Source organism: Toxorhynchites rutilus, chromosome 3 (assembly GCF_029784135.1).
Source record: "Toxorhynchites rutilus septentrionalis strain SRP chromosome 3, ASM2978413v1, whole genome shotgun sequence".
Taxonomy (NCBI): Eukaryota; Metazoa; Arthropoda; class Insecta; order Diptera; family Culicidae; genus Toxorhynchites; species Toxorhynchites rutilus.
In genome coordinates, this window is record NC_073746.1 from 214480345 (window position 1) to 214504693 (window position 24349).

The following is a 24349-nucleotide window of genomic DNA, read 5'->3' on the forward strand; positions in this document are numbered from 1 at the left end:
ATAGCGTTTGTGTTTATTAATTTACCAAATCCGAAAGTCGACGCCACTGAATGGCGTAAGATCCTTCTTCTCGTTTACATGGCGACCAGTGACACCGAGTCACTTCGGAACTAGTGAAAAAGTGCAAATGGCCCGCGTGATGGCAAAGTGGCAAATGGCCAGTTATCGCTATCGTTACAGAAACCAATAGCCGCGCTCCACGATCAGTTAACCAAGTTCTACGATCAGTGAACCGATTCCGTGATCGCGTGTTGAAGTCAGCCTAAAATGCGGACCTTGGACCCGACTGGTTATTACTGAAAAATTCTCTACAAAAAAAAAAAAAAGAAGTTAAACGAACTTTTGAACCGTCCCGGGTGCAGTGTGAGTGCGGGTAATTTGAATAAAGAAAAATTCGGTGAAAATCGCCAAGAAGGCGAAGAAATTGAACCCCACGAAAAACCGTTAGTGTAAAGTGGTTGTAACCACGTTGAAGTGAAGGACGAATGACCAGTGTACGAGCATAAAACATAAGTGGAACCACAATCGTACAGCGGACAGTGAAGTAGTGGAACAGAATAAATAGCAGTTACAAGCCAAGCAGTATTTCAAAAAAAAAAATGAACATCGATTTGGATCCAACTGGACACCCCTGAGATCTGACGGACGCAGAGGCACCCACGCCCCCCCCACCCCCGAGAAGAGGACACTTGCGGAGAAAACGTGGCGTAAGTCAGACTCGAGTTAGTCTAATCCTTTTATATACGGATATCATGTAATAAATTTATAGTCGAGGCACAAAATATTTTTATCGTAATACCCACGCGGCAGTAGGAATAGGTAGTAGGAATTAGAAAAAAAAAAAAAGCAATTACAATACCCACAAAATTGGTTTTACATATGTACCGTTGAAAATGGGGTTATTTAATACCAAACCCGTTAGTAACACGGGCGACGCTCAAATCCAAATTTTAAATCACCTAGAGAACCACAGTGTAATGCACGAAGCTCAAGGAGCGATTATCTGCGTCACACTTGCCCTCATATCCATACTACTAATTTCGAAAATATACAAAGCATATAAGGCATGCATGAATGCACATGCTATGCAAGCGGCAAAAGCTCACGCAGCCGTAGTCGACACCGTCTAAAAGAATTCGAAAATTTTAAAACATGCGTTCGAACGCAGCCTCAGCATAATAAATTCTTTACCGATAACCATTTTTCCTTGTCTCCTTGAATGGACGAAGTAACAAAGCTCATCCAATTGAATATACAAAAACTAAAACATATACACCTGACTATACAACAGGAACTGGTCAGAAAACTAAGGAAAAGTACCTTAGCCAAACGCCTCACGGAAGCGGAAGCGCTTGTGAAACAGATTAAAAAATTGTCGTCTACGTTACTAGACACAACCCACGGCTCAGAAATCATAAAAATAACCGAAAAGGCGGACCAACTTTTGAACGCAATTAAGGCGTCAATCGAAAAGGGTAGACCAAGAACACTCAAGGAAATTGCGCTAGCCGTCCTATTTTGCCTCAGGTTACAAAGAAAACCGAAAATGGCTAGCATACTCGAAATAATCAAGACTACATCGTCTATAGTTCCGCAATTCGACGGAAACATAGACAAACTGAAAGCCTTCGCTGACGCTTTAAACTTGGTGAAAACATTTGAAACACCGGAAAACAAAGCAACCATAATTAACGTCATACTAACCAAACTAGAGGGACGGGCGAGAAATGCATTCACTGAAACACCGACATCGGTGAGCGAGATAAGCAAAATTTTAAAAGCTAAAATAACGACCAGCCCACCGGAACAAGTTCTAGCTAAAATGGCTAACTTGAAACAAAACGGTGGAATCGAACAATTTTGCCTGGATTTAGAAAAATTGGTGTTCAGTTTGGAAACAGCGTACACCGCTAAAGAAATTCCGCCCCAAGTTGCCAAATCTATGGCAAACAAAGAAGGCGTCAAACATTTAGCCGGAGGGTTAAAAAACGAAAAAACCTCGCTCATCATAAGAGCAGGGAATTTCAATTCATACTCCGACGCGATGACTAAAGCGTTGGAGGAAAACTTAAATAATGCGAGCGCATCAGTATTTGCATACTCGCAAACCAACAGAAACGCCAACCGTTTCAACAACAACGTTGACACACATTATAATAATTACAGGCGCAGGCCAAACGACTTCCATAACCGCGGTAGAAACCAAAACAATTTCAACCGCAACAATTTCAACCAAAATAATTTCCAAAACCAACCGCGTAATAACTATAACCGTTTTGGCCAGCAAAACCAAGTTCGAGACCAATTCTCAAACATAAACCCACAGCGAAATAACAACAACAACAATAGGCGGAATACAAATTTTAACCGCCCTCAGCAATACATCCGCCTAACGGGAAACGAGTCACAACCGACGGATGCCCTCCAGTCCGAACCGGCATTGACATTGGAGGAAAACAAACATTACGGAGACCAACATTAAATATTTTTAAATGCGACGTGAATTGTTCAATGTTCGTTACACTATACTTACAAATGTCAAGCAAACCATGTATATTAATAATTGATACAGGCGCTGACATCTCAATAGTAAAAGAAGAAAAAATTAACGGAAAACAATTAATACACCCCGGAAATAGATGCATTATTAATGGAGTTACGGAGGGAAAGACCGAATCCATAGCGAGCACAAATACAAATATCATTTTTGACGATATCCAAATTCCACACCAATTTCAAATCGTCAACAACAAGTTTCCTATAATTGCAGATGGCATTTTAGGCAGAGATTTCCTCACCAAATATGAATGTAACCTATGCCTCAAAACATGGCTAATGACCTTCAACTATGAAAACACCAAAATTGAAATTCCGATTCAAGATAGCTGGGAAAACAATTACATTATTCCCCCTAGATGCCAAATTATAAAACACTTCCCGTCACTCAACCTAAACGATGATGCCCTTGTGATCGCACAAGAAATCAAACCAGGCATTTTTTGCGCAAACACAATAATAAACCCAAACTCACAATTCATTACAATAATTAACACAAATACCACACCAACATCAATCCCAAAAACCTTCGCCCCCACCACTATCCCCCTTAAAGAATACACCATAAATCACATTACAACGGAATTAGGAGAAAACCCAAAAGGTAGACACGAGAAACTGATTAAGGAACTCAATTTGAATCATACACCCCAACATGCCCAGGAGAAATTAACAGAATTATGCACTAAATACAACGACATTTTTGCACTAGAAGACGACATATTGACAACCAACAACTTCTACAAGCAAACCATTCACCTTCAAGACAAGACACCCGTTTACATAAAGAATTATCGAACCCCGGAAGCACAAATTTCAGAAATAAATAACCAAATCAGCCACATGCTAAATAACAAAATAATCCAAAATTCCACCTCACCATACAATTCTCCCATCCTCTTAGTCCCAAAGAAATCAAATACTCAAGATAAAAAATGGCGATTAGTGGTTGACTTTCGACAACTAAATAAAAAGATAACCCCAGATAAATTCCCCCTACCAAGAATCGACGAAATCCTCGATCATTTGGGCAGAGCCAAATATTTTACAACCCTAGACTTAATGTCAGGTTTCCACCAAATCGAACTTGACGAAAAATCAAAAAAGTACACAGCATTTTCGACCTCTAACGGTCACTACGAATTCAATAGGTTACCATTCGGTCTAAATATATCACCAAATAGCTTTCAGAGAATGATGTCCATAGCACTTAGCGGACTCCCACCTGAATGTGCATTCCTTTACATCGACGACATCATCGTCGTCGGCTGCTCAATAAACCATCACCTTATTAACTTGGAAAACGTTTTCAAACAATTACAAAACTACAACTTAAAATTAAATCCCAAAAAATGCTCCTTCTTCAGACCAGACGTAACATATCTAGGTCACAACATTTCAGCGGCAGGTATACAGCCCGACCAATCAAAGTTTTCAGCGGTAACAAACTACCCCACACCATCATCAGCAGATGAAGTGAGGCGTTTTGTTGCCTTTTGCAACTATTACCGGAGGTTCATACAAAATTTCGCAGAAATAGCGTACCCATTAAACAAATTGCTCAGAAAAAACGCAAAATTTGATTGGTCTCCCGAATGCCAAAATGCATTCAATAAATTGAAAAACGAACTTATCTCACCAAAAGTTCTCAAATTCCCCGATTTCACACAAGAATTCACCCTAATAACCGATGCTTCAAAAATAGCATGCGGCGCCGTCTTAGCCCAAGAAAACGACGGTATAGAACTACCCATTGCATACGCAAGCAAAGCCTTCACAAAAGGTGAAGCCAATAAATCGACAATTGAACAGGAATTGACAGCAATTCACTGGGCAATTACGTACTTTAGACCATACCTCTACGGGAGGAAATTCACAGTAAAAACGGATCACAGACCGTTAGTATATTTATTTTCAATGAAAGATCCCTCATCAAAACTCACAAGAATGAGGTTGGATCTTGAAGAATTCCATTTTGATGTAAAATACGTTCAAGGTAAGCTAAATGTGACTGCAGATGCGCTATCACGAATAGCAATTAATTCCGTGGCACTTAAAACTATAAAAGTCCTGGGTATACAAACCAGAGCAATGACTAGAAAACTAAACGAAACGAATAACGACACAGAAATTACAGACAATAATTCAAACCCCGACGATACTGAGTCTGATCAGCTCAGAGCGTACGAGGCTATTGAACCCCGAGAATGGCAAAACCTACCTAAACTTCTATGCGGACGCGCATTAGAAATGAATAAAGAAACAAACGCTAGCGGAAACAAAAATTTGAAATGCGCAATAATGAATAAAAAAAGAACCGAAGAAAAGTCGTCGACAATAATTGAAAATGCAAGCAACACAAAAGAATCCCTGGGAAAACTAGTAAAGAAAGTTGAAAATATGGCCAAAAACTTGAAAATTAGCATGATAGCTCTAGCGTTATCAAGCGTAATTTTCCAAATATGCAGCGTGCAAACCTTTAAGAAGATTTGTAATGACACGCTCAAAGACTTGCAAATAGTGCTCTACACACCCAAGCGTGTGATAGAAAGCCAAAACGAAAGGTTCGAAATTATAAAAAACAATCACGATACACCCACTGGTGGACATACAGGAGTCACCAGACTATACAAAAAGTTAAGCAGACTCTATTCTTGGAGTGGCATGAAAAAAGATATCAGTAGCTACATCAAGAAGTGCATAAAATGCCAGCAAAATAAACACACAATACGAACAAACGAAAATTTCGTCGAAATTAAAACACCCCAAAAAGCATTCGACTGCGTATCGATTGACACAATTGGACCATTTAACAGATCCAATAATGGAAACCGATACGCACTGACCATTCAATGCAACTTAACAAAATACATCATTATTAAACCCACAATAGACAAACAAGCATCCACCATAGCCAAAGCCTTCATAGAAAACTTAATTCTGGTCTATGGAATTCCAAAACTCATCCAAACAGACCAAGGAACTGAATATAAGAACGAGTTATTCGAAAACATAGCTTCATTACTGAAGCTTAAACAAAATTTTTCCACTCCATATCACCCTCAATCAATAGGAAGCCTGGAAAGGAACCATCGTTGTCTTAACGAGTACGTAAGGCAATTCGTCAACCAAGCACAGAGTGACTGGGATGAATGGTTGCCTTACTACACATTCTGCTACAACACAACACCACACACAGATTTCTCATACACTCCATTCGAGTTAGTTTTTGGAACGAATGCTAAATTACCACAAAACCTCACAACAAGCACATATGTAGAACCAATTTACAACATGGATTTATATTACAAAGAACTTAAATATAAACTACAAATAGCATCAAATACCGCTAGGGAAATAATTGATAAGGTAAGAAAAGCCAGAAATGAGACACAGAAAACCATGGCTAGACCATCAAAAGTAGCCATTAATGATCTAGTATTTCTATCAAACGAAAACAGATCCAAATTAGACAAAGTATACGTAGGACCATATATAATAATTGACATTAAACACCCTAACGTAACAATAAGAGATGATCAAACCAATAAAGTCCAGACTGTACATAAAAACAGAATAATACCATATGAGCAACCCCACCCTAAGGGGAAAGGGATACCTAGTTAGCAGTTAATCCTTCCGACAGTTATTATCAAATGTAAAATGTATATATTAAACAAATATTAAAAATAAATATATTTATAAGCAAATAGAACACCCAACGAAGACAATCCGTATAATCATATTATAAGGATAATCTTTATAAACAAACTTAATTTTTACCTGAATACACGAAAAATGTACATATCACAAACATTGAATAAACACTAAAATTGTAAGGTCAGACGAATCTTTCCACCTAATTTAACTTGAATGACTTCTCAATGTTACGTCATTCTCCGAAAGGGGAAAGGTGTAATATGATCACGCTTAAACCCAACTCATCAATATTCAAGACCTCTAAGGCAATAAACCACCCCCGAGGGCGCTGGGCGATATAAACATAAAATGTGATACGATACCCGAGCCAGCAATCTGGCCCAAGGGTTCGTTTACTATTTATGATTGTATAACTCGACGCGCACCAACGGCAGCGGCGAGTTTGTCTTCCTTCCGCCCCGCTGCGAGTTTAGCTAGCAGCAGAAATTTAACCAAACATGTGGCGCGCATCCGGCACACATGTTTCAGCACTTTCTTTTCCTATTTACTTTGACCCACAAAGAAGTGCTTTCTCTCTCTCTCCGAAGAACGCGTCTGACCAAGGCCATCACAGCCCACTCTAACTGCTGGTGCGATGCTCCGCCCAGCATAATTTGTAAATATTCTGTGTAGAGTTTAAGCCTATTTTTGTAAACTAGTATTTAAGCCCCGAGAGTCTTTTCTTTGGACACAGATGCCAGTTGACAGTATACAGTAGAGAGGCGACGCTTGTACGAATAGCGTTTGTGTTTATTAATTTACCAAATCCGAAAGTCGACGCCACTGAATGGCGTAAGATCCTTCTTCTCGTTTACAAATGATTAATTAAACAATTGACGGAAAAATGTAGTTCGTTCTTTTTATAATTTCAATTATTTTCGCCCTTGACAACAATACCTCTTTTATAGTGTTGATTATCATAAGAAAAATAACACTCCTGATCGTTGGATCTCTTTTGACATTTCAATTGGATCTTTTTTGACAGCCGTTTTGATTCAGTTCGCACTACCTAGGTATTGACGAATTTACGTTGGATTTACAACTAGATGGCGCAGCGAGTAAAATGAGGATGTTTTGTTTTTTTTGGTATGAAATTCGTTCAAATTTTCTAGAAAAATCAGAATTTATCTTCAAATTTCCCGGTTTCATGTATTCTTTCCACTCTGAAAAGGTTAGAAAATCATCATTTTACAATGTGCTATGTATATTACGAGGAATGGCTTGTTATAAGTATTGTAACTTCAATTTTTTTCGACTAAGTAAACGATGAATAGGGTGTTTTGCGCTAAAAATACTGCAAATCCTTCGCGTATCGGCCCCTACATAATCAATTATATCAGTTAATTTGATATGATATCGATTTTTTCATCGCAATTATCCTTAGTATCAATAACCGGTATGCATTATCAAACTTAAAATTTTCGAAGATTATCTATGACTTTGGTCAAATCGCGTGTTGAAACCATCGTAAATATACAAAACTCCAACTTTCTTACTATATACTGACGACGTTCAATGGCTGAAATGAATCTAAATTGAAATAAAATGAATAATCACCACCGAATCTTGCATTTCAGTGCGTAAAATAAACAAACACCCTCACTTTTGTGGTTCTGAGCTCTAATGTAGATGTCGCATGAGCTGTTTCAGCTTTGCGTAAATTCGTCAATACAGTCGAATTTAACTCGTTGCACTAAGCTTTTAGCCCAATTTGTGAAAGACTTTCACTCGTTGGGCTGAACTGTCAAAGTCGAAAATCGATCGAGGGTCACACCGATTGTTTGTTGTTATGGGAAACGCAGAAAAGTTTTCACACCACTGACGTTTATTTCATTCGTGGTTGAGTTTCGTTCTAGGTTGGATTAATTGGTAAGTTCTTAATGAAGTTTGATATTAAAATTAGCGTAGATTTAATATACGTTCATTTCGATCGCCAGGCTCAAAATGGATGGTTTGCAAGGATCCAGTACGAACGTAAACCGGAAACGGAGGAGCAATTTCCTGACGGTGGTGGAGAAGGTTCGCATAATTGAAGATTTTGAAGCAGGAGGTGGTACGCATGATTTTCTTGGGAAGAAGTACGGCGTAGGATCTTCTACGGTCACGAGAATAATCCAAAAGAAAGAAGCAATTCGTGAGGCGGTGGACAAGTTCAAGGAATATGGTGTAAATAATCGAAAAACATTGAAAGAGCAGACGTTCCCTTTGCTGGAAGAAGCTCTTTACATCTGGATTTTACAGCAGCGGCAGTCCAACATTTTGTTGACAGTGGATATTCTTAAAGCAAAGGCGGAGCTGCTGTTTAAGATGTTCCAGGACCGGGGGCTCTATGCGGTGCACGGTTTTTCTGCTTCGGATGGCTGGATGCATCGTTTTAAGCAGCGGTTTGGATTGCGCGTGAAAGCCGTAACAGGAGAAAAGGCATCGGTAAACGTTGAAGCGTACCTAAATTTCAAGAAGGTTCTACAGAAGAAGATTCAGGAAATGCAGCTATCACTATCCCAAGTCTTTAATGCAGATGAATCTGCCTTGTTCATCAAGCTCCTAGCCACACGCTCTGTCGTTACCTGTGATGAGACCGTGGCAAGCGGACGGAAGCAAAACAAGACAAGGTATACGTTTATGCCTTGCTCCAACATAGATGGTTCCCTAAAGCTTCCGTTGTATTTCATTTGCACTGCTGCAAAACCACGAGGAATCAACATCGAAGAACTTCCCGTTTCATATAATCATTCCAAAAAGGCTTGGATGACCAGACTGTTGTTCCGTCAATGGTTCCACGAAGAGTTTGTCCCCGCTGTTCGAAAATTTTCGGCCGAGAGAGGATTGGAGCCAAAGGCATTGCTGGTTCTTGATAATTGCACCAGTCATTATGACGTTGACGAATCTCTACAGAGTGACGATGGACTGATTCAAGTGATCTACCTTCCACCAAATGTAACTGCTGAATGCCAGCCGATGGACCAAGCGGTCATCAATGCAATCAAGCGAAAGTATAAAAGAAAACTGATGCTCGCATTAATTCTGGAAAACGAACACTTAAGGTAAATTTCCAAATATTAAACATTAAATTTTTGTAATTAATTCCAAATATAAACACAAAACTATGCGCACGATAGTTTTTCGTCTGTGCTTTTTCAAAATTTAAATTCAAATTCTAATTGAGGTTTTATTTATGTACTTTCCTCTTTAGTTTCGAAGAACGATTGAAGAAGATTAATCTTCAACAGTGTATTTCGTGGTTGGCAACCTCTTGGGAGGAGATATCTGACAAAACTATACGTAATTCGTGGAAGAAATTGATCGATGGTTTGTTAACGTAGACTCGAAAGCGGCCGATGATGACTTCAAAGCGCTTGTGTCCAGGATTGACAGTTTGGCAGGAACAAAAACATCTGAGCAAGATATTGATCTGTGGATCAAAGATCAGGTGTATGATGCTGATCATAATCCAGATTGGGTAACCAGTGAAGTGTTCTCTGATGACGAGATTTTGTCATCAGTTCTCAAGAAAGATCAACCTGAAATGCAAGAAGGATGGTTGGTAGACACAGAAGATGGAAGTAATTCGTTTGATACTTCCATTACTAGTACCGGAGATCCTGATTTTGGCGATGCAATCAAGTCAATTGATTGCCTAGTTCGCTATATGAAGCATGATGTTGCAGAAGTATGCCGTTTGAACGCGCTACGTTCGAAAATCACTGAAGTTGAATGGCTAAAACGAGCATGTTGAAGAACTCTACCATTTTGTTGAAAATGAATTTACGTGGTTTGTTTCATTTTGTTTGAAACGTTTAAAATAAATATTGTTTTTGTTGAATAATATTCGATTTTATTTATTTCAATGATTCATTTAAAATTTATTTTAAACCTAAAAACACCATCCACGAGCCCCTCGAAAAAATTTTTACGTTGTCAGAATTGACGTTTGTCTTCGATTTAGTTGGGCTATAGCCCAACGAACGGGAGCCCAACTAAATCGCAGCCCAACTAAAGATAGCCCAACGAGTGAAATTCATGTACAACCTTATTGGCGATCTAACGTACAAATCTACACCTAGGCGGCGCTGCGGTAAAAGTGATGATTTTTAAATTTTGCCATGTGAGCTTATGGAAGGTTTGTAGCTCTTTCCATAAATTACAGTGTTATAATCATAAAAGATTATTTGATTGCGATGAGTTTGTAAGAAATTTAATTCTGCGTAATTTTGACGTAGGACTACGTCTAACCGGAAGATATAGGGGGTGAAATGGAAATCTAGGCACTGAACAAGTAGGAAAAAATGCAAGATTTGGAACGCTTATAACTCGAGCATTTCTCAATAGATCGCGAAGGTTTTAGCATCAATTGATAGGAAATATATCTACGCATCTATCATAACGAATAACATTTCATTTTTCTTGAGATAAATAATTGAATAATTGTGAAATATCAAGCATTGTCAAAATGCACTATGTGCCCATTTTTGATTGGTCCATTTTGTGCTCCTCAAATCGTACCGACCAAAACGGGCAACCAGAGCAGCAGCGAAATAGAATGAAGCACGATCGGAAAGGAAAAAGAAAAAACTGAACGAAACATTGGTCGCAGTCTCACACATGCGTAATTCTCGAGCCAGCCAGTCAGCTTAAAAATCTCCGCTCCGCTGCCGTAACGATCATTCTCATCCAAACCGTACACCACATCGTTTCGCATCACATCACATCAACAAACCAACACAAGCAGCCATGGTTGGATATGGCACAGGAGGAAAAGTGAAGGGAAAGGCAAAATCCCGCTCGAACCGTGTTGATCTGAAGTTCCCCGCAAGGGTAGCTAGGCCGAGCGCGTTAGTACCAGTGCACCAGTCCACCTAGCCGGCGTTATATAGTTTCGGCCGCCGAAGTGATCGAGTTAGCTAATAATAATAAAACACAAATTGATTTGTGTTTCCCCGACTTGGCAAAACAGCGTTTGCTGAACTTGTTCAACAAGTTTCTGGAGCTGAATATTGTCCCGCATGACTGGAGACAAGTGAGAGTGATAGCCATACGAAAACCCAACAAGCCGGCTTGCGATCACAACTCGTATAGGCCGATTGCAATGTTATCCTGTATTCGCAAATTGTTAGAGAAAATGATTCTACTTCGTTTAGACAAGTGGGTCGAAACGAACAATTTGCTGTCAAATACGCAGTTTGGCTTCCGCCGAGGTAAAGGGACGAATGATTGTCTCGCGCTGCTATCTTCTGAAATCCAAATCGCATTTGCTCGCAAAGAACAAATGGCTTCCGTTTTTCTCGATATCAAAGGGGCATTTGATTCAGTTTCCATGGAAATTCTCTCAGAGAAGCTTCATAATCGTGGACTTTCACCAATTCTGAATAATTTCCTGTACAATTTACTATCAGAAAAGCACATGAATTTCTCTCATGGCAACTCAAAATCTTCTCGTTACAGTTTTATGGGCCTACCGCAAGGCTCCTGCCTAAGCCCCCTCTTGTACAGTTTTTACGTCAATGATATGGATAATTGTCTAACTAGAGACTGCACGCTGAGACAACTTGCAGACGATGGAGTTATTTCCATCACGGGTACTAATCCCGTCGCTCTGCAAAAGTCGTTGCAAGATACCATGAACAATCTGTTCACGTGGGCCCTCAAGCTGGGTATCGAATTCTCTACGGAGAAAACTGAAATGGTCGTTTTTTCTAGGAAGCACGAACCCGCCCAATTCCAGCTTTACCTATCCGGCAAAACGATCCAACACTCTATGTTTTTCAAATACCTGGGTGTATATTTTGATTCTAAATGTACCTGGGGGAGACACATTGCGTATTTGAAACAGAAATGCCAGCAAAGAATCAATTTTCTCCAAACAATAACCGGAACATGGTGGGGTGCCCATCCAAGAGACCTCATTCAGTTGTACAAAACAACGATATTGTCAGTGTTAGAATATGGCAGTTTTTGCTTCCGATCAGCTGCCAGGATTCATATTCTCAAGCTGGAGAGGATACAATATCGTTGCTTGCGTATAGCCATGGGGTGTTTGTATTCGACACATACGATGAGTCTCGAAGTTTTGGCAGGAGTACCCCCGCTTACTCTTCGGTTCACAGAATTATCCTACAGATTTCTCATCCGTTGCAAGATCATGAATCCATTGGTGATTGATAACTTCGAAAATCTACTCCAGCTGACTCCTCAGTCAAGTTTTATGTCTTTATACCATGAGTACCTTACCCACGACGTGCACCCTTCACCAGGCATCTCCAACCAAGTTTGCTTCCCATACTTTTGCAATTCCTCTGTCATTTTTTATCTGTCCATGCGACAAAAAATCCATGGAATACCAGATCACCTACGCTCCAATGTTATTCCGTCGATATTTTCGGAAAAATATGGGAAAGTTGGATCTGATAAAATGTTCTTTACTGACGGTTCATACATAAACGGGTCCACTGGCTTCGGCATCTTCAATGAAAATTCCAGTGCCTCTTTCAAACTCAAAGATCCTTGTTCCGTGTATGTCGCAGAAATGGGTGCGATATACTATGCTCTAGGGACCATTGAAACACTGCCCATCGACCATTATTTTATTTTTTCAGACAGTCTCAGCTCAATAGAGGCAATCCGCTCAATGAAAGTTGATAAACGCTCATCTTATTTCCTAACAAGAATAAGACATCTATTGAGTGTTTTGGTCGAAAAATTATTCAAGATTACCTTAGCATGGGTTCCCTCTCATTGCTCGATTCCGGGGAATGAGAAAGCGGACTCGCTAGCTAAGGTGGGCGCTTCAGAAGGCACACTTTTTGAAAGGCAAATTGCCTATAATGAATTTTTTCACATTCCTCGTCAGGACACACTCGTTAGTTGGCAGCGCATGTGGAGTGAAGATGAGTTCGGTCGTTGGTTACACACGATTATCCCTAAGGTCTCGACGAGTGCATGGTTCAAGGGATTGAATGTAGGTCGTGATTTCATTCGCGTGATATCTCGGCTTATGTCCAATCACTACAACCTAAACGCGCATCTCTATCGCATTGGGCTCGCAGCAAACAATCTTTGTGATTGTGGCGATGGCTACCACGACATCGAGCATGTTGTCTGGTCGTGTATCCGGTTCCATGCTGCTCGCTCTCAGCTCTCTAGAGCACTGAGAGCAAAAGGCAGACAATCGGATATCCCCGTCTGGGATATCTTAGGTAGCCGGGATTCTGATCTTCTGCTTCATCTATACATGTTCCGCCGATGTCAACGTTTAATGATGTTTCCTTCGTTGTGTCCCCGTTTCATATCCCTCCTATCCGATCGATAAACTTTTACTTAGTCGCGGCAATACATACACACACTCTTTACAGATGCACGGGCCAAAGGTTGTGCAGTCCACTGATCATTCAACAAGAGCCAAAGGTTGTACCGCTCATGACAATTCTACACGAACTGATGATTGCGCCGGCTAGTGACCATTCTATCCTGGATTCCTCGAGTCGAGAAAGACGCACCACGCTAGATATGGGGTACAGACTAGGGGGCGTTGCTGATTAATGGTCAGCTGCATCCCAATAGGAAGTAGCCCGTGTCGGGCACACGCATAGAGCATCGAAGACTGCAACATACCAATTATGAGAACACTTGTAATACTAACCTCGAGCCAACCGCGAGTAATCGGTTACATATTACTAACATAGTTGTAAGACAAAAATTGTCAAAATATTGGACTCCCGGCCCCGTCAGGCTAACGCCACATGTGCCTTAATAAAAAATATATTTTGGAAAAAAAAAATTGATTTGTTCATAATTTGTTTGCCAGGATCTGATGAGTATGTGAATTTGGCAGTTGTTCTGAGCTTATTGATAGTTGGGGACTTTCCAGATTATTCAATTTTCACCAATTCATAAATTGTTTCCAGATTGAAAGTACAGTAATTTACAATTTGTTCGACATTTAGCTAATTGGACGGACATGTAATGCGACTTAATTAGTTGGACATTTTTGTAAACATAGAGATCCAAATTATGACCCCACATTGAAAGTCGACCCTGTACCACTGTCATCGCAAATGTTCAATTACAGGTTAAAATCGCCTCCAATGCGACACTGAGTGGCGCTTCGGCACGTCGCATTGAATGTAATTTACTGTACAACATGTCACAAAGCTTGATGGGAAGAAATTTTCCAACTGTGAAAGCTGTGGCGAGTGGCAACAAATCGCTGAACAGGAAGGTTTAGCCGAACAAGATGGGGATATCGAGTGACAACAAAACAATAAACTCTTTAGATTGAAGATAATTTTGTGATCCTGAAAAGGACCCTTTTTTGCCTGCATGTGAATCCAACGAGCGAACAAATCGTAATGAATATATTTTTTTGCTATTGCCCCCTTTTAACGCTCATTCGTTCGTCTCGTTGGACTCGCCCCTCTGGCTGAGTCTGCCGATTTGTCTCTGTTCTGTGAGTGTGTACCGCTAGAGTATAAAACACGCGGACCCCAAAAAAATATCTTATTTTCTTTTAAACCGTAAACCCGTGTGGTTGTACGGCATCGGCATCGTGGACGTAACAAAGGAGGACAAGTTAAGGGAAAGGCAAAATCTCACTCGAACCGTGCAGGTCTCCAGTTCCCTGTTGGTCGCATTCACTGATTGCTTCGCAAGGGTAACTAGGCCGAACGGATTGGTGCCGGAGCACCAGTATACCTAAAGGTGGCCGTACACTGTTTGCCCGGAGGTCAAATATTTGATATTTTTTGACAGATAAGGTTTGATTTGATATTTGTACAAACACTATTTTGTTTGCCACTCTTCAATTTTCAACAGTAGTAAACAATATCAAACACCGAACATGGAAAAAATCAACTGAAATATTCAAGGTAACCTAACCATGTACCAACAGGTTCGAAGAACAGACTGAAAAAATATTTTAGGCATCCAATAATTGAATATTTGCTTGTCGTGTTTTGTGTAGAATATATTTGATCAGTACACGTTGACCAAATTTTATCTCTCAAAAAGAGTCAAATATTTGGCTTCGGTCAAACAGTGTATGAGCACCCTAACAGCGATTATAGAGTTTCGGCCGTCGGAGTGCTCGAGTTGGCTTGCAAAGCTGCTGACGACAATCAGAAAACCGGCATCAAGAACAGAGCAGCTTCGGTTCGGCGCTCATCAAGGCAACAATTAGTTTCAGTGAGTGGCAAAGTATTTCTCTGGCACGTCGCATTAAATGTAATTTACTGAACAATATGTCACAAGCTGGATGGGAAGAAATTTTCCAACTGTGAAAGCTGTGGCGAGTGGCAAACGCAATAGCTAAACATGAAGGTTTAACCGAACAAGATGGGAATATCGAGTGATAACAAAAACACAACACCAAAGGTTCTTTTCAGAACCATCAACATATTCATAAAGAGTAAACAGTAAACTAATCCATTTTTCAGGTAGATAGGTATTCACGTAGGAGAAGAAAATAAAACAATATATTTAAAATATATATTTAACAAAAGCTGTCCCCTTTGTATAGTCCTACGTCACTCCGGTTATGTCCCCGACATTACCCACCCGTCTTTGTTATGAAATAAAGCTAACGTTAATAACTATTTTCACTGTGAACGAATTCTCATGATTGGCATACCAATCGAATCGGAAATTCTCTAAGATTTTTTATATATAACATGTTATTTATTTACCTCTTTCAGTAGTGAAAACTATAAAAATGTTGACAATGGTTGAATTGAAGAAGGAAATTCGAGAACACAATCAAACACAAGTAGAAAAATGCACGATTCCTGCATGTGAGAACTACTTTGGAAAGCCCGGAAGTAAAATATACGTGATTTGTTTTTGAGTTTTAGGTTACATTAGCATCATTTTCTTAGTTCAAAAACAAAATCCAAAATGTCTCACCGATCGTTTACGTTTTGCGTTATGGGCACCTTACACGATCAACCGGATTGACAATAAGTGTCTTCAATATCGTGACAGCTAGGCTTTCAACATCTGATCTAACCTCAATCAATATTTTTCCACCTTACACGGTCAATATCGCCCTCAACCCGAGACAACGAAAATATCCGCGATGGCTAGTGGCGACATTTGAGTTTGGGATCCAAACTATTCTCTATCAGATTAGAAGGCTAAAAGGCAATTTTCAATTGGTAAAATTTTAATGAAAATATCTACTTGGTATTATTTAATTAGTTGAAGCGCGTAGTCCTAACCTTAACTTAACCTATTTCCCCTGAATTTTCAGATATTCCTACTAAAATGTATTATAATATAACGTCAATTTCAGACATAATTTTTGTATGGGATTTTCTCACCACTTGCAGAAAAAAAGTGATTTGCATTCACATAGAATACTAATTTGATTCGTAAAAGTTAATTTTCATTCATAATTTACACTTTAGAATTCGGTTTTTCTTCTCAAAAATACATCATAATACTCGTTTCACAAATACAGACTGTTCCTTTCAGTTTCAGAGATGCCAGATTATTTTAGTTTACGAAAATATATGCAAGTTATTTTATCTGCAAGCAAATGTTTTTATTCCATAAATGAGACTATGACAGTAGAACCCCGATTATCCGCGAGCGGGTGATCCGCCCTGCGGATTATTCGTGACTGCGAGTTCCATAGTAAATCAATAGGCCTTTCCGGAATTTGTTAGTGAGTGGTAGGCCCATGCTCTTTTGTTGTGGTCATGGCTTTTACATTATTTAGCCACTGGTGTACACCTAGGTAGTGCGGACTGAATCAAAACGGCTGTCAAAAAAGATCCAATTGAAATGTCAAAAGAGATCCAACGATCAGGAGTGTTATTTTTCTTATGATAATCAACACTATAAAAGAGGTATTGTTGTCAGGGGCAAAAAAAAATTAAAATAACAAAATGAACGAACTACATTTTTCCGTCAATTGTTTGATTAACCATTGTATCTCTGAAAGAGCATCTCAGCCTTTCACTGAGCTACGCCTTTTTAATGTCCCCTCTCTTTGACATAACGTTTTTTCGAACGAAATAAAAACAAACGAAGTCAGAGTCACGTAAATGTTTACTCCTGCGATTTGAAAATATTCGATAAAAAGTGGAAGGAAGAGATGCCAGATTATTTTTAAAAAAAGTCTGTAAAAACATGTGAATGTCTGTTAAAAATGTGGAAAAGTCTGTAAAAGTGTGCAGATCTATAGAAATGTCTTTTAACGTTAATTTTCACATATTCATGAATACTTTGTACATCGTGATGCACGTAAGATTGTATTTTGTTCTCAGATCTTCGTCAAAAGTGGTAATATTGTTCTTTATCGCAAAACATTAGACTCGTATTTTTTTATTTTTTCATTGGGGTGCCCATTTCCATTTTAGGGTGATCCAAAAAATCATTTTTTTTCCACTTTTTCCCAAAATGACTTTTTTCTAAAATTTATAACTTTCGAACCACTTAACCGATTTAGATGATCGACATATCAAATTGAAGCCAATGAGCTTTAATTGAGAAATATTGAACTTGCAGATAATATGGATCCTATTTTCGTAATTATTGATTGTAGTAGTTTTTTAATGTTTTCATGGCTTTGGACTAGGGGGCGCTATATTTTTTTATATTTTTTCTTGGAAGCTGAGAATTTTTTACATAAAATATCTCGATATCAGAGATGCTATTTCTAGAACAAAAAATAATTATCAGAGACAATTTTCGTTCAAGGTTTTTCGTTACCTGCAGAGAATGCAATTTTTCATTAATTGTGAATAACCGTATCCTCTCTTTCGTCTGCAATTATGTCAGGGCAAAAGTACTTATGTGTATGAGTTCCAAACTTCATACACACCAGATGGGCCAACCAGAAAGACTGCCGGGCCGCAGGTTGAGTATCGCTGGTCTAACGTCATGTGTATTGATATAAACTAAATATAATAACTTTTCTGTATTAAAACTATGGAAAAATGGCATATGGTGAGTCAAATATCTTTGATGTGATGAATAGAGCCCTTTTATTTTTCAAAAACCTGTGAAATATTGTTATATCCAAAGTCTACAACAAAAATAAAAAGTGTTTTACAGATATGTCTGTAAATTCACAAACATATTTGTAAATCTGGCATCTCTGGTGGTCTAAGAATTTATTGCAAGAAATCGCTTGAAAACATGCATGAATTTGCTTGAAAATGATGTGGATTGAGTCCGCACCACTTAGGTGTACACGACCTTATAGATGGATAGTTGATTGATTTCTGTATTGATAGAACATAGTTTTTATGTTGAAACATCTCTTTTCGTGTTTGCATTTTTTTGTTCTTTAATGGGTCATCCGCGATTTTCGTTAATCGCGGTGAGTTTGCCCGACTATTCCGTGGATAATCGGGATTCTACTGTAGCTTGAATTAACACATGATGTTTTTTCATCTGTGATTTTCCCAGATCTTCTCATTCTCCAAATTTTATAGCGGAGTGTGAAGAAACACACAACCCGCTCACTAGCGCAAAGAATGAACGAGTTCAACGTTAAAAAAAATCCTAAAACGTTGTTAGTTTCATCCACTCTCTCACTATCACATTGTCAGTTTACTTTGAAGTTTTGATTTGTATCGTGAAAAGTACCGTATTTTGCTATTCAAAGTATCGGTTTTCCAAACCAAAAGCTTCCATTTATGATTCCTACAATTTCAGTAGTTTATAAATTTTAATTGCAATCGCAAAAAAGACAAACAAAAATTAAATGTGCGCTTGCATATCTGGCAACTCAGTCGGGAAGTCCGTGAGGTAAAACGTCAACATCATGCATCCATATGAAATGTCACGATATTGATGCTCGAAAATCAGAAAATCCGGATTTCTGCGTCGTCGGCCATGTTCAGCTGTCATTATGCTCTCAAATGTCATCATATTGTAAATAAAGTTGACCGTGTAAGGTCCGCTTTAGATCGCCAATTACCTTTTTTCCAGTTGATTGGCGATCTAACGTACAAATCTACACCTAGGCAGCGCTGCGGTAAAAGTGATGATGGTTTTAAATTTTGCAATGTGAGTTTATGGAAGGTTTGTAGTTCTTTCCATAAATCACAATGTTATAGTCATAAAAGATTATTTGATTGCGATGAGTTTAGAAGAAATTTAATTCTGCGCATTTTTATATAGAACATGTTATTATTTTACCTCTTTCAGTAGTGAAAATTGTATAAATGTTGACAATGGTTGAATCAAAAAAGGAAATTCGAGAGCACAATCAAAAACAAGTTGAAAAATGCATGGTTCCTGCATGTGAGAACTACCATGGAAAGTCCGGAAGTAAAATACACGTGATTTGTTTTTGAGTTTTAGGTTGCCTTATCATCATTTTCTTAGTTCAAAAACAAAATCCAGATGTCTCACCAATCGTTTACGTTTTGCGTTAGATCGCCAATTACGGCTGTCACCGTGTGTATAGAATCCGGCAAGACGGGTCTATGGTACTAGGTGAGGCCGTTTCGTCACTAAATTGGTTAGGGGAGCGGTATATGAAAACAGTACAGAAGAAAGCAGAAGGGGAATTATTTGCTTGTAGCGCGAAAGAGACAGACTGATCACGAGCGAGCTTCGGCACTAGCGTATTGTGTTTTGTTTACAGACAAAACACAGTAGACTTCCAATATGGCTGAAGAGTGGTTTTAGCAAGTTGGCCCACCTTAGGATATACTTCTAGGCGCCTTGGAATCCGGAAGAGTTCATCCGTCGTGACAACGTTGATGTCCGTCCTTTCAAAGGACATGAAAGTTTGCTAGTGTCCTTCCACAAGTGCCTAAGCGGAACGCTCACTCTCCGACCATCATCTGGCACGGCCTTCACATTGGTCCTTCGAGCCGGATCGAAGGAAAAGTACCAGCGCAGTTTGATAAGCATGCTGAGAGCAGCCTAGTTAAGTGAATTTAGAAACCAAGACATTTGTGCGAACAGTGAAAGACTTAGTGACATTTGAGAAAGCGTAATAGTGTTGAAGAAGTAATAATCATAATATAAAGTGACCAGATGGTCAGAGGTCTAACGCGGGACACAAAAAACAAAACGTTATGTGAATATAAACCATAGTTTAGTGAGTCTAAACTGATCAGTATTATTTTTTTATGAGTATCGGCACTCAGTTGTGATTTTTCGGTGGTTTAGATTTTGTTTACGCCCGAAAATCACTCGATTCAAATTCTACAATTTTCTTCAAATTACCGAATGGAATGCTCGAAAATTCCAATTCATGTTTCATCGATTTTATTGTTAACGTATGCATTCAAAAAATTAACTCCACCCCACAGCGAAAGAGTTGGATATCCTGAGGCACTTTGTGTCCGCCAGATATAGCCGATCTGGTATTTACAGTATCATCTCTTTGCCGCTCCTTAAGCCGGGAGATCGAAGCGACCGGCCAAACGGTGGAGAAGAATCTGGCAAAAACGGACATTTTTATGCGGGAGCGTCAGACGAGACCGGCCGTATCTGAGCAGCAGGCAATCACCCACCAGGAGTAGCTTGAGGTGCTGGTGAAAAACTTGTTTCCGGCGAAAGAAGTGAAAAACTTCTTTTCGTACTCATAATGGCGATGACGTCGAATATATCATTCACATCAAGTTCGCGAAGAAGTTCCTTCTCTGACAGACGTGAAGGGAATGTCTAAGGCGCTCTTTTTTCGAGTCATATGGTGAACGGGGAGATATATGGTACGAAGTGCTTGCCGGAATTGGGAAGGTGATGTGGTCTTTATACCGAACCTGGGATCAGCCCATTATGCCAAAAGATCACTGGAGGATGGATCGGCTGGAGATAAACATTGTGGTAAAGACCACCAACCTTCCCAACATTCCCCAGCTGCGTCCGATAGAAAACTTTTGAGCGAATGGCCGAAATAGAGATACAGACGACCAGCAAAGCCACAAAAAGATAAAATAACACGCCGATATACATCTTTTCATCGGCCATGGTTCAGGTTCCGGCCAACTTCCGTAAGACCGCCCAGCGCTTCATTTACGATACATCACTCTGCCTCTTCCTGTCGAGTATACACTAGTTCTTACGGCTTATTTAAAACGTTAAGCCCTGACCGAGCTAGGGGACCAAAGATGAACTTTTCGTCTGACTCACGTTGGTCCCTGCGGATCAATAGGGGACTCAAGACGGGTCTATGGTACTAGGTGAGGTCGTTTCGTCACTAAGTTGGTTAGGGGAGCGGTATATGAAAACAGTACGGAAGAAAGCAGAAGGGGAATTTTTTCCTTGAAGCGTGAAAGAGACAGACTGATCACTAGCGAAGTTGGGCACAAGCGTATTGTGTTTTGTTTACAAACAAAACACAGTAGACTCCCAAGATGGCTGAAGAGTGGTTTTAGCCAAGGCGGGTAGAAGTATATCCTAAGGTGGGCCAACTTGCTAAAACCACTCTTCAGCCATCTTGGAAACCTACTGTGTTTTGTTTGTAAACAAAACACAATATGCTTGTGCCCAAGCTAGCTCTTGATCAGTCTGTCTCTTTCACGCTTCAAGGAAATAATTCCCCTTCTGCTTTCTTTCGTACTGTTTTCATATACCGCTCCTCTAACCAACTTAGTGACGAAACGGCCTCACCTAGTACCATAGACCCGTCTTGTTTTTAGCAAGTTGGCTACGCGCCTTGAGGGGACTTTTATAAAAATCATTTTCCAATTTTGTTACTGTCGCTTCCAGTTGACACTCTCTAAACAAAAAGCCCAATGTCGGTGCGATGAAACCAGCTCAACGTATTGATCTTTGGATGCATTAGAAGCGCTCTTGAACAGTCTGCCAAATAAAAGTTTTTTTGAGGTTCATCCATTTAAGAAAATCAACAGGATCAAATTGTGATATTAAAATATATTGATATCGCGAGACATTTTCGTTTCTTTTGTCAAATGTGGGACGTTTCGCGGGACGGAATCTTACGCGGGACATTTTTTTGAAATGCGGGACTGTCCAGCTGGGTCAAGTGAAAGGAAGAGTGACGAGAATAAGCCATAGCTTGGGAGCAGTTGAAGATGATCCGTCGAAAATAAGTGCTTCTCTGATTAAAGTTTATTCGAAAAAGCTGGAAATTCACCATATTATAGTGGATTACACCTTGAAGTGTTAGATATCACTCCGCCCGCAAAGAAATTCGAACAAGACGAGAAATTCAATGATTTCGGTGCTCTACACACCGAAACGCTCGATCGCTTGGAACGTCTCTCGGAGCTGATTAGCAAGCCAGTTAATCCTTCTGGCAGTGGGGCACAACAGGTGATTGTGCAGCAGCAATCCCTTAAGGCACCGATACCCTCATTTGATGGCCGAATGGAGAATTGGCCTAAATTCAAAGCCATGTTTAATGATTTGGTTGTACGAGGTGGTGATTCCGATGCACTCAATTTACACCACCTGGCTAAAGCCTTATGGCGGGTTTATATTAGGGAGATCTGTAGCTATAGATGGATTTATTTACCTGAAAATAGATGTTAACCGGGGAGAATACATATGATACACTTCTTCGAGGTATATATGTATAGAATATATAGAATAAATTTAGACATATGAAAACGCTGGTGAATTTCTCATCGGTGAGAAATCACTAAAGTTGGATGCAGTTCTACTTCAAGTGGATAAATTCACCGAAAGTATGAATATATTCATTATATAAGTTCGCGCTAGTGTAGACGGTTGATGCGACTTCTATAAATCTCATCATATTTCTTCACACGAATATATCACTAGTCTTATACCTTATACTAGTCTTATACCACCCACCCTTATACTTATGACCGACATACAGCTGTACTACCGTTATACTTTGAAAATTGTATGTCTGTCACTATGTATAGCGCTAGAACCATGCAAGCAACTCAGTACAATTGCTGTATCTGTACCGACCTGTTTCACCGTTGTACATGGCTACAGTTGTATTGTGCGCAGCGCCATAGACGGTTTGTGGTGGGTAGCCCGAACAAACCGAATCAAAACACTTGGCAAACACTCTTTTCATTGGCTTTCTCTTGAGTTAATAACTCAGATTGGAAGCTTGTTTGTTGTGTTTGACAGTTTAGACGGCAAATAAAAACCTTTTTCATAGAAATATGTGGTAAAAATTGGTCAAGTTTCTGATTGTCAGTTTGACATGCGATACAATGTAGAACCAAAGTATGTGTGTCATGCTACCGTGGTACCTATACAACGCTGTACACGTATAACGCTAGTACATCTGTATGTCTGTCCGTGGTATTAGGCCGAGGACATAGTAAACGCGGTGCAGTGCAATGCGATGCGATGCGGAGCGATTAACATGAACTCATCGCGTGCTATGACATACTTTTCTGGTTGTTAGTTTGATATGCGGTACAATGTACAACACAAGATGGTGGAGTTGACAGGTGGCTCGTAACATACACTATTTAGAAAAGACGTATGAGGAATGGCAAGACGAAAGGTTTGGATTTGTTTATGCTATTACTTACGTTGGTGTAGTAACATTTGATTTCGTCGAAGGTATTTGAAGCAGTATAATAAATAAACAGTTGCCGTTGACCTAGTAACCTTTATACAAATGCTCCCGCCAGCTGGCTCGGCTAACGTGATATGATTTATTCAGGCAATGCCTTGATCGTGGTACCGCCACTGGCGCATAATTTGCAGCTTTGTTTTTGTGCTGGTTTATAACGGCAATCAACCGTGCCGGCGAAACTGTAGTCAATGTTTAGTGTTGCTTGGATACGATCTATGTAAATAAATTCAAACATACGGGATATGTCCGAACGGCAATTCTGACATTATGTTCTACCTTTCACTTCACTTTCCTTGGTACAACCAAAGTATGTATGTTATGCTATGATGGTACCCCTACAACGCTAGTATAGCTGTATGTCTGTCCATGATATAAGGTAAATCCTCGATAGAAAACTACCTAATACCTTTGGTAATGTAAACATTAGTAGAATGTACATATTTTCTTTACATATTATCAACCGCATGTAAAATGAATGTCAAATGCAATACAATGATATACCAATAATAAGTACAGTAGAAAATGACTATAGATTGGTAGCATTTACCAAAAAAAATCGTTATATTTATTAATAATTTCGCTCAGTGTATATTCTGAATT

The 24349-nt window shown here is 39.4% G+C and overlaps 2 protein-coding genes across 2 annotated transcripts; both read left to right on the plus strand.

The window, feature by feature from the left end:
* The first annotated feature begins 1546 nt into the window (after window positions 1-1546).
* LOC129773920 (probable cyclin-dependent serine/threonine-protein kinase DDB_G0292550) lies at window positions 1547-2482 on the plus strand. The gene has a single exon (XM_055777586.1). The coding sequence runs from the start codon at window positions 1547-1549 to the stop codon at window positions 2480-2482; it is 936 nt and encodes a 311-aa protein (XP_055633561.1).
* A 5717-nt stretch (window positions 2483-8199) lies between these two features.
* Window positions 8200-22713, plus strand: LOC129773921 (jerky protein homolog-like). The gene is made up of 4 exons (XM_055777587.1): window positions 8200-9299; window positions 9449-9574; window positions 9622-9818; window positions 22304-22713. The coding sequence occupies exons 1-4, from the start codon at window positions 8200-8202 to the stop codon at window positions 22711-22713; spliced, it is 1833 nt and encodes a 610-aa protein (XP_055633562.1).
* The last annotated feature ends 1636 nt before the right edge of the window (window positions 22714-24349 follow it).